We start from the raw sequence: 18,304 nt of genomic DNA, 5'->3' as shown, positions 1-18,304 counted from the left end.
TCCAAGTACGCTCCTTGGACTTGGTTAACGCAACAAAAAGCTCGTGTCTACGTTTCAATGCATTTTTCACCTTTTCTTTAAATAGCATACATATATACTTGTAGACAGCCCAACAGTTTCTTCCATACATTTATTAAGCTCTGTACGGTTTTCTATACTTTGTGGCATCAGACAAAAAATTTTCAGAAAGTACTGCCGATGTGACACTCATTGACCGAGTAAAAATCCGAATCCGTTTCGGCTACTTAAACCCGACTGTTGTGGAACGGGCATTTTAGGGTCTATTCGCCAACGACTAAAAGGTGGTTAGACGTACTAGCTCTGTTACTTAAGTTTTCAGTGAATTCACAAAAAATCAGTTCTGCTCCAATTAACCCATTTTCAATAAAAAAAAAGAACACAACTTGGCTTAAAGTATGCTTTAGGATACGGTAAACATTATTCAATAGTATAATAGTGAATCCGCTGCAGTGTCGAAATGTTTCGGTCAGTCCACTTCAGCACGTACAACTTTAAACGCATTTTCCTCGAAACTGCGTTTTTCAAATCAAACGATGGTTCTGGGAAACCACTTGAAATTTTAACACGTATCCACTTGAAATTTTAACTGTAGCTTTATAGTAATATTATCTAGTAAATGGTGTTTTTTTTTAGATGTGGTTTTCAAGAAAAACTAATAGGCATATAATTTAATGTTATGGCCAAGAATTTAGCTTCAATATTAAGATAAGGGTTTGCCATTATGTTTTAAAAATGATTTCGCGTAAGTGACCGTAGCGGCTGGCTTGAATAAATTCCAATCGTATGTCAGCAATAACGCGGCGTATAACATATTCTCTTCCAAAGCGTCAAGCGTGTCGGGCTTATCTGCGTAGACAAACGAGTTAACATAACCCCACAAAAACACCAACTCTGAAAAAAGTATTATCTCATTGAAAAACACACGTCTAAAAAAATACTCGTTATACCTATTGTATATTACAGGTATACCAAACTCGATCAATAATGTCTGCTAAACATATCCAGAACGAATTAAATTTAGCGTGCGATGTTTATATTGTGAGAAGAAGGTTACGAAATCATAACTTGTATGCTTGCAGCACTAGTAAGGCTTCTTTATTAAAAAAAAAACACGACTTATTAAATTTGAACAGGAACATCTGACCAGGCCAATAGACAAATGTAGGAACATACTTTGGACTGAACCGTCGCAAATTATTCTTTATGTCGAAACAGGGTTTCGAGAATACGTGTGACGTCCAACTAATACAGGGTATGGCCCACGATACACCACGAATGCTTTAAAACATAGCGGTTCGAGTGCAATGGTATGGTGATGTTTTCGTACAGAGGCGCTGGTTCGATAGATCGAATTGAAGGCATTATGGATCAGCACGCATATGTCAATATACTGCAAAATGTTATACTAACATTTGCAGAAGATAACATGTCGCTAAAATGGGTCTTCCGTCAGGACAATTACCCAAAACACACCAGTAGAGTGGCACAGGAATGGTTTCGGGACAATGAAATTGAAGTTATGTACTAGCCAACTCATTCTTCTAACCTTTATGCCATTGAAAACCTTTACACTTATCTAAAGGAATGAATATGGAAGGATAAGCCCAAAAACAACAACGAGCTATGGTCCGTAGTTAGGGTGCATGGCGTCTATGTTCACGAATAGGTGCGCAACAACTGAGGACTATATGTAGAGACATTGTATAGTTGTGACTAAAAATAAAGGTTAAACTACCAAGTACTAAGTATAGGTATAGAGAAAACTTCAAAAATATCTTTCAACGATCATTTAAGGTTACTTTTCAAATGCACTACTATTTTATTGCTCCACTTAATTTACATGTAAAATAAAGTTTTATGTAATAAAACATATACTGCCTGTGTGAACTAAATTCTTTTTATTTATAAAAAAACAAAGATGATTCCGAAAATCAGCCCATCAATTTTTTTACACATTCAAATGCATTTACATATGTATAATAAAGTTCGAAATAGATAATTTCGATTCTTTTTTTCTCACTCGCAGAATGAATTCTCAAAGTTAAAAATTTTTTTTAGGCTCCAGACTGGCCAACCCCTCAAAAGAAAGGATACACATACACACAATCGAATGGAAATTGTTTTCTAGGCGTGAACTGACATAAAATTACTTTCTATTCTATGTATGGTATATGAGTACTACAGTATATGTATTTAGTTTATGCCAGTTAATTGTTCGACTCAGCACCCTTTTTTTTTAGGGTTAGATCGCCGAAATAACAGCCCTTGGCCGGATAAAATCCGGGTCAATTCCGGTACCGCAGAACCGGCTGTTGTGGGAATCTCAGCACCCTCTTAAGTATCGCTTATATTTTAAACAGTTAAGGTAGTAGTTTGGTAACTTGGTTTGGAAAAATCGACCTTTTTTCGAAAGTACTATGTATTAAGAACGCACTGTAACAATTTTAGAACGAATTTCGAAATATTGACGAAGTTATAGCACCTATACGTGAGCGTCTCGTAATATATTTAATCTGTTGTTGAAACTTTAAACGCGTTTTTTCGAAACAACGTTCTTACGGTCGGCTTGAATGATAAACAATTTACTATCCAACTGATTGGACTGAAATTGGAAGACGTTATTTTACTCATCAATAGCTCTCGGGAGAACTAGGATTTAGGATCGCTAACTTTCCATTTTACAGCCCGATTTCTACTTAAAATATTTTACTGTTGTTTTCGAAGTCAACAATTTTTTTATTTTTCAACGAAATTGTAAATACAACCAGAGTGACAAGCTCACAGAACAATAATCTTTTTGATTTTCTATTCAGATTTCCTCGAGCAAATCATTGGAGCCACCCAGTTCCTTGTTTTTTTTTTGTTTTGAGACGCTCACTGCAGGGCTACGTAACAACCAATTTCACAAAAAAAAATTTTTATTTTTTGTACATTATTAATAATATATTACAAAATGAGACAGACTGAAATTTATTTTTTCTAAATAAAAAATACCCAAAAAAGTATTAAAAAAAATGCAAGTTACCAGACTACTACTTTAAGCTGTCAGTACGGATACATATGTTAATATATACATATATATATACTGTTTAGGACATTAACATATTATACAAGTATACATACAAAGACATAATGAAGGTAAACCACTGAAATAGCTCTCAGCATTTTTATGTGACATTTCCTTAGAAAAAATATCTATGTAAATAATTGTGATTTCTACAAACCGCAAGCCTACTATTAACGGATATGTGTATCTGTATGTATGTATGTATACGATTAACACAAGTGCCACATATTTGCGTACATTTGTACGTATACATTTGTAAATAAATAGACACCACAAACATAAATACATACATATATACTTGTATATTTAAATCCACACATATGTATGTATGTTTAAGCATACCAAAGGGAAATACATTTATACTCACAGTGTTTTGCCAATCTCCTTGTAGGTTTCAATATTCTTGCAATTTAAGTCGAGTGCCTTTTGTAAATTTCGCAACGCTTCTATGTTGTTACCCTCTTCACGGTCAATTAAGCCCTAAGTATGTTGCAATTCAAATGACGGTCAGCAGGAAATTGGTGCGATAAGAAATATGCAGACAGAGTTAAGCACGAGTTTATTAGTCATAGATACATAAATATATATGTACATAGGTATATGCATGCATGGATAGCAAAAGGCAAAACTTTATTGTCTCTTTGCATACAACGTTTGCTTTAAGAATTGAATACGCAAATGATTTCTGAAATTTAAATATTTAATTTTCGATTGCCAATGTTTAATATTTATAAAAGATATTATTTACAAAGGCTTAAAATAATAATTATTAAATTACTTGAATATTTTCGACATTTTTTGTTTACTCAGAACAAGATGAATTTAGTTTGCCACGAACACTCAGAAGGTATTATATACAATACAATACTATACCTATATACCATATATAATATTATATGACGAGCTAAGTCGATTTAGCTACGCCCGTCTGTCTGTCTGTATATACGCGAACTAGGCCCTCAGTTTTTGAGATATCGATCTGAAATTTTCCACACGTCCATCTCTCTCAAAGATACTGCTCATTTGTTGGAACCGTCGATACCGGACTACTATAGTATATATAAGGTTGGCTGTTATTTCCCTTCCGCTTTTTTGTCTTTTGAATTTCGCGGCTATGTACAAAGCGCTACAGAGCTCGTATCTGGCAACACTATACATAATTTGAAAGGTCTTGACATAACCTACAAAACAACGCTATGCATGATTAGTTTGGATATTGCGTTCAACAGTTATAGACGTGTAAACATGGAGTTCACTAACGCCGAAATTCGCGCTATTTTAAAGTTTTCCTTCGTTAAAGGCAAATCCGCTAGAGAAACGTTCCGTGAGATTAATGGTGTTTTGGGGGATGGTACTCTGTCACTTCGAACCGCGAAGGAATGGTTTCGACGATTCAGAGCCGGTGAAAACGACACCATGGATAAGCCAGCCGGCGGAAGACCTGTGACGACAAATACCGATCAAATCATGGAATACATCGAGTTAGACCGGCATATGGCATCTCGTGACATCGCCCAGGAGATGGGAGTTAGTCACCAAACCATTTTGAACCATCTGCAGAAGGCTGGATACAAAAAAAAGTTTGATGTTTGGGTGCCACATAATTTGACGCAAAAAAACCTTCTGGACCGAATCAACGCCTGCGATATGCTGCTGAAACGGAACGAACCATTCTTGAAGCGGATGGTGACTGGCGACGAAAAATGGATCACATACTACAATATCAAGCGAAAACGGTCGTGGTCGAAGGCCGGTGAATCGTCCCAAACAGTGGCCAAGCCGGGATTGACGGCCAGGAAGGTTTTGCTGTGTGTTTGGTGGGATTGGAAGGGAATCATTCACTATGAGCTGCTCCCATATGGCCAGACGCTTAATTCTACCATCTACTGCGAACAACTGGACCGCTTGAAGCAGGCGATCGACACACACTTCGTTCATGACTCGTCAGAAGCTACGGGAGCTCGGATGGGAGGTTTTATCGCATCCACCATATAGCCCGGACCTGGCACCAAGTGATTACCATCTTTTCCTGTCCATGGCGACCGCGCTTAATGGTGAGAAGTTGACCTCAAGAGAGGCCTGTGAAAATTGGCTCTCCGAGTTTTTTGCCAATAGGGACGCAGCCTTCTACGAGAGGGGTATAATGAAGTTGCCATCTCGTTGGCAACAAGTTTACGAACAAAACGATGCATATTTTAACTAAATCCGATCACTGTAACACTTTTTATAAAGCATTGAATGAAGAGCAAAAAAGCGGAAGGGAAATAACGGCCAACCTTATACTATGTAGCTGCCATGCAAACTAAACGAACGGAATAAAGTGCTTGCATGGAAAGGTATCTTTACGAAATTTGGTATGAATTATTCTCCAAAGAAACTCTACAATTTCCAAAGAATTTATTTAGATCGGATCACTATAGCATATAGCTGCCATACAAACGGACCGATCAAAATCAAGCTCTTGTATGGAAAAAATTTTAATTATCTTGTCAATTAAAAATTCTTCACGAAATTTGGCATACATTATTGTCCAGAGCAATGCTACAATCTTCAAATATATTGTTCAGATCGAACCGTTACAACATATAGCTATAATTTAAGTCCTTGTATCAACAAGTTTTTTAATTGACAGGATATTCTTGCCAAATTTAGCACAAATTATTGTTCACGACAACGTTCCAATCTCCGAACAAATTGTTTAAATCTGACCACTATATAACATGCAACTGCCATACAAACTGATCGATAAAAATCAATCATCAAATAAGGTATTACAGCTTTTGTGCAGCCAAGGTAAATGTTGTTTTTTGTTAAATTATTTCTTTATATTTCACAAAGCTTTTTGAAATGTTTTGAACTTTGAAAACTAACTATTCTAAAAGATTTTGTTTTCATTTTAATTAATTACTTTAAGTTTTGATTAGCATATTTGTCAAAAAAAAAGTTAAATTGTCAAAACTCTAAAAATTAAAAAAAAAAAAAAAATTTGTGTCATCTAAAACTATGCTATATTAAAATGTTCCTTTATAAATATAATAGAATATGTCTTAAATATTTTTTCACCCCTACCCTACACACAAACATATGTACACACTATATACATTTTATTTTTAACATACATATGTACATACCTTCACGAAATACATGTATTCCGGATTGAGGCTCCTATGCAGTTCACGCTCGATTATTATGCGACAACGCATAAAATCACGCCGTGCGTAGTAGAGATGGAGCAACCAATCGATGTTTGTGCCCGCCGCCATGATGGGAACTAATTTAAGGTAACGAAATTTTAAAATAAATTTATAAAAGGCAATAATTAGTCAAGTAATAAACATACCAGCTTTGACAACCTCTAGCGTGGGCAACGTTATTACGTGCCCATTACATACAATCTCGTCCGCACTGGCCATGCGATTGATGTTTACAATATAGTCAATAAAATGTATGACTCAGGAGCTGTGTTCACTTTTTTATGATTTCTTGTTGATTTTGTATTTTTTTTTTATAAAAATAATTTCCGTAATTGAGTTGTTGCGTGATCATGTGTATGTGAAAAAGCCACAATTTTTCGTTACTGCTATTTCGTTTTGTACAATTCGTCACTCTAATTATTTAGACTATGTAGGGTTTCGTAGTTTTAGTTTTGTACACGTACAACACAATATTTAAAAGCTATCCAAAACAAACGCTCGTAACCATGACAATCTGGCTAGGAATGCCTTTGGTAATAAAGAGTTTGTTTTAGCGAACTTTTGTTATTTCCACGGAAACATGGTTCATAAACACACGGATAGGATTAGAATGAAAAAGGTAAAAATTTAGAAGTTAACGGGAATGCGTGTCCCTGAATGTGAACTCGGATTAAAGAGCTGTTTGAAATCTGATTTTCGGATGGAAAATTTTTTACACAATTTATACAAGGTATATTAAGTTTGCAACAATATTTTTTTAACACCCAAAAGAAAACGTCGGTGACCTTAAAAAGTGTATATACAAATGAACAACATGACGCGCTGAGTCGATTTAGTCCATGTTCGTCCATCGAGCTGAAATTTTGTGCATGTTTTTCTCTCCCCAAGAAGCTACTCATTTGGCGGAATCGCCCATATCAGACCACTATAAGTTATAGCTGCCATACAAACTGATCGATCAAAAGTAAGTACTTGTCCTAAGTCAACAGGGGTTATTCTCCAAGCAACACTACAATCTCCGAAAAAATTGTTCAGATTGAACTACAATAGCATATATTGTATATATAGCTATCATACAAACTGGTCGATCGAAATAAAGTCCTTGTATGGAAAAGTTTTTATTTGACAAAATATCTGTACGAAATTTAGCATAGATTATTGTCCGACGCAACGCTACAATCATCAAAAAAATTTGTTCAGATTGGAACACTATATCACATAGCTGTCATACAAACTGACATATCAAAATCAAGATAAAATTATTTTATGTTTTGAGAAATGCACACGTGAAGAGTGTATTATAGCTTTGGTACAGCCGAAGTTAACATTTTCTCTATTTTCATTTCAGACCGTTTTCCAAAAAGTTGTCTCTCAATTACACACAATAAAAAGGCAAATATCAACACAAATATTTTATACAAAAAAAGATATATAATAAGTACTTTACATGCATAGCAACAATACTTTTTTATTTGCACTTAAGTTGAGTGACTAAACTCCTTAAATATTATCAATGGAAATTTTAAGATTTTATAGATAACTATTTAACCATTTACAAAATTCATTTTAACCATAATTGCTTTTTTTCTTCCCCTCATATACCTGAACGCATTTTCATAGCATTGAATTCTTAATCAGCTTTGCCAAAAGAGCAAATAATTCGTTTAAAAGCAATATAAATGCAAACATACCAACTACTTTAATTGAATTTCGGCATTAAAACGCAAGTAAATAAGAAGCTGTTGAGAAATTTCAAAAAATGTGTGAATGTGTGTTTGTTCGTGTACCAACAGACATGTTATTTGCGAATGGAGCGGTAAATTCCAAAGTGCCAAGAATTTTGTAAACAAGTTCAAAATGGGCATATTAAGCGTAAAGCGTTATTTTCCGCACAACTGCTCATAAACTAAGTGTTTTAGTAATCTCTTAATTCACAGAAACGCCTACTCAAGGCTAATGTCTATATATGCTAGCTGATACTGGTCGTGATCTGAATGTATTTCGCATACTTTGTACGATTCGTGGCAGCATAAATGTTACTCATACGTCAGGTTGTACGAAAATGGAATTGTGTTAAGAGCATAACGCCACCGAACCTCGAATTTGGTGCTGTAAGCTTTTAATACAATACATATGTATGTAGATAAATCATTTATAAAGCAAATGCCACTAAAATCCGTGATTAAATAATAATACATATATTAAAAGGAGTAAACTTTAACAATAGTAATAAACAACTATTAATTAATTTAGTTTACATTTGTTTAATATTATCAGTATAATAATGAGAAAAAACGTTTACTTCGGATGCACCGAAGCTATAATGCCCTTCACAAATACAAAATATTTCATACAAGAAATTAATTTTGAGTTTCTTTGGAGATTGTAATGTTGTCTTGGGCAATAATCCACGTCAAATTTCGTCAAAATATCTTGTCAAATAATACAGTTTTCCACACAAGAGCTTGATTAGAATTGTTCAGGGGCAGCTATATGCTTTAGCGTTCGATATCGGTGTTCTGACATATGAACAGCTTCTTGAGGATAAAAGGGCGTGAGCGTCGATATCTCAAAAACTGAGGGACTAGTTCACGTATATACAGACAGACAGGCTAAACGACTCAGCTCGTCATGCTGATCATTTATATATATTTTTTATATGATTTCCGACATTTCCTTCTGAGTGTTCCAAACATCGTAGCAAACTTAATATTATTGGTATACTCTATTCAGGGTATAAAAATTGTAGTTGGTTTGTTTACATTTCAAAGTTATTTAAGTGCACTATTGTGAATAGCCATTTGTTGGCTGTTAGCAACGACACGAACCCAGTAGCTAGTATTAGCAGAGAACGTAAAGTTCTCTGGTATAAGCGGTTAGTTAGTTAGCTCATTTTTGTTTTATTAAGCAAAAATTAAGTTAATAAAAAATAAAATAATACATAACACACTATATCTTAAATAGATCAAAATTGAAAAAGTCAAAAAGGCGAATATAACAATTCCAAGAATGTCAAAATGCAACACTGCAGCGAACAGCTGTGCTCTTTTTCAAGCTACCAGGTGGCAACTAAAGTATGAGCTATTTTCAGAGAAGCATCTGCTTGATGACACTTATTATTCAAAAATATTAAGTTGTTTGCAAAAATTACCAACTAATTTGAATTATAATTACTGAAAATTGTAAAAATGTATACTTTTCACATTAACAGTGGCACTGGTCATTTATGATTTTATATAAATAACTGTCTGGCAACCATATGGGTTGAAAGTTTCAAGAGAGAAAAGTCAGTGTCGAAAAAGCAAAACAGTTTGATAGACAATTTTAGGTAAATAGAAGATTTTATAAGAATTAGTGCAACTAAAAGAACTGTGCAAATATTTAATTGTTATAAAATGTGAGTATTTGACACATGTGTTTACTTTATTTATGCCAAGAAAGTGAACTTTAGAGAATATGTATATACAAATGGCGTAAGGCGTAACTCTGCAACTGCAATATTTTTCCGTCTGATGTATTTATTCGGTAGAAAAGTGTACTATATTAATTTCTTATTAGTAAAACAAGTTATTGATGTTAATTTATATTCATACATGATATTTGGAAAAAAAGCAAGCATATCATAACGCTTTGGTAAATAGTAATGAAAAGCTACAATATTGTGGAAAATTGCTATCTTTGTTCAGAAAGTTGAATGCAAATGAAAGTAAACAATCAAACATACTATTGTGAAAGCATAATATGCCGCTTGAATATCAAAAATGTTGTTAGCAATGGAAAAATATTTGCTTAACAGCTTGCTACACAATGTGAGAAATAATACCTTGCTATTTCAATAAGAGATAAAATGGAATAGAAAATTTCAAATCAGTTCTTGTATAATAAAAAGTAGTATTCAATAAATGAGGAGTGTGCTGCCTCTGTTTAATGACGATTTAGTTAGGCAGCACATGACTGCAGATTTTGATAAAAAAATTTTAATATAAAATTTAATTTATTGGTTAGATCTCTGTGAGAATAATATAAATATATATATGTGCTACAGTGTTATTTGGAAGCTATTGCTACACGCGTGGTTTAAGATATATATCTTAAGGATTATAACATATGTTGGCTGGTACTAAATATATTTTTGAAACCCTGAACGGGGTAAATTAAGTTTGCGAGGTAGTTTGCAAAACCTAGAAGTAAACGTCGGGGGCCATGTAAAGTATATATGCCGTAGTCAGGGTGACGAGCTTAGTCGATTTAGCCATGTCTGTTCGTCTGTATATTGCGAACTAGTCCCTCAGTTTTTGAGATTTCGTTCTAAAATTATGTACACGTCCTTTTCTCGTCAAGAAGCTGCTCATTTGTTGGAACCGCCTATATCGGACAACTAAAGCATATAGCTGCCATACAAAATGAACAATCAACGTTTTTTCTTATTTTTAGTTAATTTAGATATTTTTATTCGAACTAGAACCGTTAAAATACTGTTTATCAATATATTATTTGTTTAATGTATATGTATATATATAATCATGATTTTTACACAAGCGTAGCTATTAAAACACCGTTTATTTGGATTTAGAAGCACAAATAACATCTATCGTTGAAAAAACCAAATTCGACACGAGACGTATATCGACGTATGTACAGTTACTAACAATAAAATAGAATCAAGTAGATGGTTCCGAAATAATTAACAATCTTTATTTTTTCTCAGAAAGATTTCCGATTCGATTTGCCTGTAATCGATTCCAACAATATTTATCTTTTAAAACTATGATGGTAGCTCTGTTGCATTTTACTGTTATCTTTGTGTTTAAATTAGACAAAAGTGTGCTTGTGTTGTCGTGACAAAAACATATAATCAAGCAATAAAAATATCAATCATTGGCGTCATTTAAAAATAAAAAATTATATTTAAAGTATATAATATGTAGTATATTTGTTAAAACTTGACATTTTGTTATAATTAGGTATTATTTGTAGAAGAAATGAGCAGTGGAAAGCATTTCACAGTAGCAGAGCATAAGCTCATATAAAATTTGCAAAAGAACTGTTATACCCAAAGGGAAATTATAAAACTTCCAAAAGAACGTGAATTAAGGGGGCGGTCACGAAATCGACGTCTCAAGATGACATTTACATAGAGATTTTATCAAAACGCGATCTGATGATATCCAAAGAGAATTGGGTGTAGTTTCTTCGAGAACTGTTGCGCGTCGCCTTGTAGAAAAAATATCTTCGGATAGTTGTCCCGGAAAGTCCTAATGTTGACAAAAAAAAAGAACAGCGGAACAATCATTTATTTTGACGGTAAAGAAAATGCAAAAAACTAGCGTTAGATTATTTGGTCGGATAAATCTAAAAAAAATATGATAGAAAGCGATGAAAAAGTTTGGTTTCGATATCCGAAGATTGCTGAAATGAATTGCCGGAACACGATAAGAACTTTCAAACCCGGAGGTGGTAATAGGGATAGTTTTCGTGGTACGAAGTTGGACCGCTGTTTCTAAGAACTGTGGTAACACTTTTTTTTCGCAAATAGTTGTGAATAAAATTTTGATTCTATATTATTAGAGTAGTATGTATGTTGTTAATGTTATCAGATACATATCTACATATTTTTAACATGAAAATAAGTTGATATTCAAAGCAGTAGATTTTACTAAAATAGAAAATAAGAACAAATTCGCATAAGTCTATTGCTTAAATTGTCAAGGTAGCGGGTCTGTGCACTCTAAAATATGCCATAAAAGTGTCAGAAAAAAATAACTGCTACGGTGATAGTAGCGATGGCGTTAGGAGTCTACGAGCCAATCACTATAAATCAGAAATTTAATTACACTCAATTTTAATACGACTCACCAACAGAATTTGTAAGATTAAATTATTAATAATGCTGAAGTCTGTAAGTGTAACAGAAAGGACAGAAAATGATATTTGAAACTGAAGCATTCTATCAGCAGATTAATTATTATTTTTAAATTCTATGCTGAACACAATCGAACTTTATATTACTAAGAGATGTCCCATGTAACTACTATTAAAACCCAAAATTTAATATGACCATAATAGCATTATAAATTTTAACAAATATTAAGACAGTCTGTTTACGATTTTTAAAACTTACTCTGAAAAGATTTGCGATAAATTGAAAGAATAAACAACAATAACGATTTTATCTTACAAACACAAAAGGAAGTTTGCAAATAAACAATACTTATGCGACAATGTGATTTTTATTGGCTATACTTTGTTTATTTGAATCACTTTACTTTTGTTTATGTGCAATTATTGGCAGTACGTGCGTAGCAGTAAAATGATGCAGAATGATACATATACCTATCGGCAACTAAAATGCGAAATAACGTATTATCTAAAAGGAAGAAAAAAAACCGTTAACTTCTGTTGAACCGAAGCTATGATACTTTTCACAAATAAACAAGTTTTTATACAAGATTTTACTCGGTCAGTTTGTATGGGACTAGATGCTATAGTGATCTGAACTGAACAATTTGTTCAGATATTATAGCGCTGCCTTAGGCAATAATCTACGCTGAATTTCATGAAGATATCTTATCAAATAAAAAAGTTTTCCATACAAGAACTTGATTGTGATCGTTCAGTTTATATGACAGCTATATGCTATAGAATAATTAGAAAGAAATAGCTTAAATATATCAACTCTATCGAGTATGCTTGAAACTTTTCAAGTTTTTTTTTAGTAGTTATACCGTGCCATTGTAACAACAAAAACAATTGTCAGCATATACCAGATTCAAGCACATAATAATTGATATAATTTTTATTTGAAATATAGTAATAGTGCCACTTATATTAAGTACTTAATTGTTATTATTAATCAAAAGAGATAACCTAATGCCAAGTAGCTTATTAAAAAAATACTTGAAAGTCAAAGTAAAAATAAAAATGATGATATATTTGAATTTTTTGATAAATTATAACTTAAGCAGCTATTGTCGCGTGCGAAAAATATGATATTGTTCCAAATATGCACCCAAGCTACAACAAACAAGCACAGAAGATGATTATGCTATCTTCTCACTCCGGCATCATTGTATTTTTGTGTCTCACATTTTATACGAGCGAACCAGTTTATTTGTAGGAGTGTAAAAAAGTGAGCGAAAATCAATATAAAAATGCACTCGAACATGCTAATTTAGGTCTCAATGGATACTTGATACACACAAACAAACATACATATGTACATACATACAAATGTGTAAATAGAAAATTTTTTGCTGCTGAACACGTCATTTGTATATCAAACTCATATTAAATATTTACTGCCCTTGGCAATTGAATGCACAGGTCAAATATTTTATAGTAGGTACATAAAGTATATTACAGTGAATATTACAGGTATACAATTAATATATTGTAATAAAATTCAAACGTAAGTTTGTATGCATGTAAACGATACGATCCCAAGAACAACAGCTATAAATTTTACGCTTAGTTTTTCAATTTAAAAAATTCAATTTACACGAATGTCCTTCTCCTCGTTCTATTCTTTAGTCCACTTCGCTTTTGTAATTGCCCGCTAATAAACTTAATTTGCAATGTGTTGCGGCGCAGCATTTGGCGCCAACAGAACAGCTTTAATTATGTAAATGAATTAAAGCAAACGACTAAGTGTTGAAGTAAAAGCTGCATGCAATGAAAAAGAAACGCCACGAGCCAAATTCAAAAATGAAGCTAAAACACTGGCATTTAAATGTAACTGGTTAACCACAAAAAAAAAAGAAGAAGAAAAACTTAAATTAGGCAGGAATTTGAAAGAAATCCAATTACTCGAAACATAGAATAATAAAAAAGTAAAAAAATAAATAAATAAAGTACGCGCTAAAACTATAAAAATACAGTCCAAAGTAAACAAAAGTGTACGGATATTCTACCATCTGTTACCATCATCTAAAGCGTAGACGGCGCACACAGGAGACTGAGAGTGCAGACAAATTTGGGTCAAAAGTTGAACGAGCGTGTCGTCACTCGTTACGCGCCGGCTAAACGACGCCGTACCGTCACCGACGTCTGCCGTGTAAACAGAAAAATGTTAAGCAAAACACAAAAGCTCATACTTGGCATCGTAATATTGTTGCTGGTCGATGTGATTTGGGTATCCTCTAGTGAACTTACAAAGGTAAATATAAACTAAAATGCATAATTGAAAATACAACTGTTTTGCTTTACAACGTCTCGTTATCTGCTTTCAGTTTCTCTACGAAAATGAAAAATTCGATAAACCATTCTTTTGCACATACTTTAAAACTTCAATGTTTGCAATCTATTTGGTTGTAATCGGACTGGTAACACCCTGGCGTGAATCTTGTGAACGTCAAAATGGTAGCTACTCGGTGAGTTTTTATACATATTGTCCTTTATTAAATACTAAAGAGGACTCAAGACATAAAACGAGAACCACAATTTGATTTCAAAAGAGTTAGGACTACTTAGCTTGAAATATCACCAATTTATAACAGATCAAGACTTGCCACCGAGACAGCATACCTAAAATTGACAATTTCAATATTGTATTGTTTATAAAATTTCCAATCAGAATTTAATTTATAAAAAAAAATATGTCTTTATATAATATCAATTACTGCCAGCGGGACAGCATTCCTCGTAATTATTTCACAGTTTTAAATTTAGATACCCAAGTACTACAACGAAAAATATTTAAAAAATATGCCAATCCGAATTTCACTAATAAAAAAATGTATTTATAGGTTATGGATCAAGTAGCTGATGACGAGAACTATTACGCAACCAATCCATCACTGGTATGCACGCATATAATGCACAATTGTTTACTTGCAATAATAAAAAAAAAATGTTTGCTCTTTTTCAGAGTGACCCCACATTTATCCCGATTCGTTCGAGTGGTGCTATCTCCGGCACCGAGAGCGATGATTCCAGCATACGCAGTGTGCGTTTCAGCAAATTGGCTGAGGTGCGTGAGATGTCCGCACACGAGGCAACGGAGGCGTTAATGGCGCGTCTCTCCTATGCAGCAAGCATACGCATACACAGACAAAAATCACATCACAAGACCGCCAAAACAGCATTACTATTCTGTGTGCTGGTAAATTGTATTTAAAATTTTTATTTTAACATTTAAACTTAACTTATTCCCTCTTACATCAATTTCAGTGGTTTGTCGCAAACTATTTTTTCCAACTCTCTCTAGAGTTGGGCGAAACCGCCATGGTCACTTTATTGAGCTCTTCATCCACTTTATTTACACTTGTGCTAGCGGCGTTCTTCCCCTCTGCAGTGGGTGACAAGTTTACAGTAACCAAAATTATTGCAGTCGCAATGAATATGGGTGGAATTGTAAGTATATAGTCATATCAATAAATAAAGTTTTTTCTTTAGCAAAATATCTTTATATAGGTTACCGTCACCATTTCCGACATACATGACGCCAGATTTTCGCGCGGCGCACTCTTAGCACTTTTTAGTGCTTTCTTCTATGCTGCTTATTTAGTTTTTGTTAAGCGAAAAAGCGACACTGAGGAAAAAGTTGACATTCCACTCTTTTTTGGTGAATTTAAAGAAAATGCATATACTTATATACAAACATACTAAATTATATTTTATATTAAAAGGTTTTGTTGGGCTTTGGAATCTTCTACTCATGTGGCCAATATTCTTCATATTGCATTTTCTTAAAATTGAGCAATTTGAGCTGCCAAATCAAAATCAAGTTGCAATACTATTTTTAAATGGTTTAGTTGGTACTGTGATCTCAGAAGCGCTTTGGTTATGGTATTTGTGACTCTCCCGTATTTTTATAATATACCGACAACTTGTTTCTATTTGTTTTATCACAGGGGCTGCTTCCTTACTTCTTCATTGATTGGCACCATTGCCATGTCGCTACAAATACCACTCTCCATAGTATTTGATGTCGTTTTGAAACGAAAACCATACTCGCCTATGTTTTATATGGGTTCAATACCAATATTTTTGGCGCTAATATTGGTGGCACTGTTAATGCGCAATGACGACTCAGATCCTTTAATGAGGCTATTTAAAGTGATTTATAGGAAATTATGTCGCTGTCGTAAACCAAATATAGTCAGGTTGGTAGTATATTTTGATTTATAATATAAAACATTAATCAAACTTTTCCGTATAGGATTAACGATGAGGAGCAGCAGGAATCGCTAATTGGCAGCAATGACTGAACTATCTTCCATTAATTATGCTCATATTATAAATAAGTGAATATGTATATGAACAATATAGAGAGAGAAGCTCTTACTTTTCTGAAGCAGAAAAAGACGTTTTCTGAAAACGCTTTTAATTCTAAATAGCTCACTACGCAATTCATCAAAACTATGGCTGTATTTTCGGGTTTGATTTGAATTTTTATTAATAGAGGAAAATGAAAAATGAATCGCACAAAAAATTAATATCCCTAAAATGTAGTGACTAAAATTAGAACAACTAGTTATTTTATATTCTTTTGCGTTCAAATAATATGTAAATGGAAAAAAATTTGCTTCCGTTCTGTAAATAAACCTTTATTACTAATTGTGATATTACCGAAAACGTAACAGTTGCAAATTCGCTATACTCAAGTATTTTTTTAAATACAAATATATATACTTGTTATGAATAAATATTGCATTTTAATTTCTTTTATAATTTTCAACATTTAAAACATAGTTAAATAAAATTCCAATAAGTTCATCCTTAGTAATCTCATTGTGTAGATATAATAAGTATACAATTTTTAACTGTATTTATACTGTGTATAGCCGTAGCTTGTTAACGTATGTAAAAAATTTACAAAAGTTTACATGTAAAGTATATTTAACATTAACAACAATAATACATATATATATAACCAGTAATAAAATAAAATGTTAAGTAATAAATGAGCTGAGTGTTTTATGTGTTAGGGTTAAGTCCGGTTAGTTACGCTTTCAAATTCTATATATTTATAGGAAACTAATTATATTAACATATTCCAATTTGAATTTGTTTTCCTCTGTGAGTGATCGGAGCTATGGTAATTGGAGCTAATTACTTTTATGGTTCTTGTTGAAAGAGCATAAATGCGCAATTCAGTCACTATGTATAAGAAAAAAAAATCTTCGTTATATTAGTTACAACAGTCGTTTTTACGGATGGATTTTTATATTAAATAGCGCTTTTTTATTTGGAATGAAGTAAAACAAGAAAAAGTGTTACTTCGTTAACGTATCAAGAACTTTTTATTTTGATCGGTCAGTTTTTATGGCAGCTATATGCTATAATGGTTCTGACAAATGAAACTGAGGGACTACTCCGCGTATATAACAGACGGATATATGGTTGTTGTTGTTGTTGTAGCGACAGAGTTCTGCCGAGTTGACAGTCCTTGGCCGGAATAAATCCGGGTCCGTTCCGGTTACGTAGACCCGACTGTCGTGGGAACGGACGGATATAGGGTCTCCGACGTTGCCAATATGATTTTGCATATTACCTTACAAATAATATTTATGTACAAATAATAGTTATTCTATACATACCCAAAGACATCTGTTTGATATTCGTCAATATTTTAATGATAAGGTGGGAAGGCTTACTACCAAATCCGTTAAAGTTAATTCACAACACTTTCGGTTTTAATCACAGTTAAGCTTTAACACCAACATAATCACTAAACATATTTTTCGCATATTTCCTATATCTATTCACTTACAAAAAATAAACAACTTTTTCTCATTAATATTTGAAATATTGCGGGAAGTTAAAATAACACAGGAAGATAAACACGAAGAAGCTTTATAATTTGGCACGAATAACCATCACTTAAGGATGTGACCCACATTTATCAAAAACACTTGCATTTTTACCATAGTTCCACTAATATAATCACAACATAAAAGGTTTCTAACTTTGGATAAATTGGTATTCACTTTATAAAAAAAGAAAAAACAGTATTAATATACTACAATTTGAAAAAACAGAGGAAGTTAAGATATACAACGAAACTTGATAATTTAGCGCG

At 33.1% G+C, this 18,304-nt stretch overlaps 2 protein-coding genes across 5 annotated transcripts in view; one reads left to right on the top strand and one right to left on the bottom strand.

The window, feature by feature from the left end:
• The window catches only part of BBS4 (Bardet-Biedl syndrome 4), a 28,798-nt gene extending 22,087 nt beyond the window's left edge, over positions 1 to 6,711 (bottom strand). Inside the window, exons 1-3 of the mRNA XM_070108719.1 lie at positions 6,429 to 6,711; positions 6,220 to 6,359; positions 3,456 to 3,568 (exon numbers count right to left, since the gene is read on the bottom strand). Of these exons, the coding sequence (XP_069964820.1) occupies positions 3,456 to 3,568; positions 6,220 to 6,359; positions 6,429 to 6,501 (326 nt within the window). The 5' untranslated portion in view covers positions 6,502 to 6,711. The remainder of the gene's footprint in view (positions 1 to 3,455; positions 3,569 to 6,219; positions 6,360 to 6,428) is intronic.
• Positions 6,712 to 9,535: 2,824 nt separating this feature from the next.
• On the top strand, positions 9,536 to 16,928 carry LOC106622157 (solute carrier family 35 member F5). Of its 4 annotated transcripts, none has more exons than XM_036357972.2 (10): positions 9,536 to 9,679; positions 13,813 to 14,437; positions 14,511 to 14,651; positions 15,027 to 15,080; positions 15,149 to 15,382; positions 15,451 to 15,633; positions 15,694 to 15,844; positions 15,909 to 16,068; positions 16,134 to 16,385; positions 16,442 to 16,928. In XM_036357972.2, the coding sequence occupies exons 2-10, from the start codon at positions 14,348 to 14,350 to the stop codon at positions 16,488 to 16,490; spliced, it is 1,314 nt and encodes a 437-aa protein (XP_036213865.2). In that variant the 5' UTR covers positions 9,536 to 9,679; positions 13,813 to 14,347; the 3' UTR covers positions 16,491 to 16,928. The 4 variants fall into 4 exon arrangements, with proteins under 4 accessions (XP_036213865.2, XP_036213911.2, XP_036213872.2 ...); XM_036357979.2 differs by having other exon boundaries at positions 9,593 to 9,610; XM_036357988.2 differs by lacking the exon at positions 9,536 to 9,679 and adding an exon at positions 9,900 to 9,915.
• The last annotated feature ends 1,376 nt before the right edge of the window (positions 16,929 to 18,304 follow it).

This window comes from Bactrocera oleae, chromosome 4, assembly GCF_042242935.1.
Source record: "Bactrocera oleae isolate idBacOlea1 chromosome 4, idBacOlea1, whole genome shotgun sequence".
Classification (NCBI taxonomy): Eukaryota; Metazoa; Arthropoda; class Insecta; order Diptera; family Tephritidae; genus Bactrocera; species Bactrocera oleae.
The sequence above is the reverse complement of the archived record's forward strand: the minus strand, read 5'-3'. Positions and strand labels throughout refer to the sequence as shown.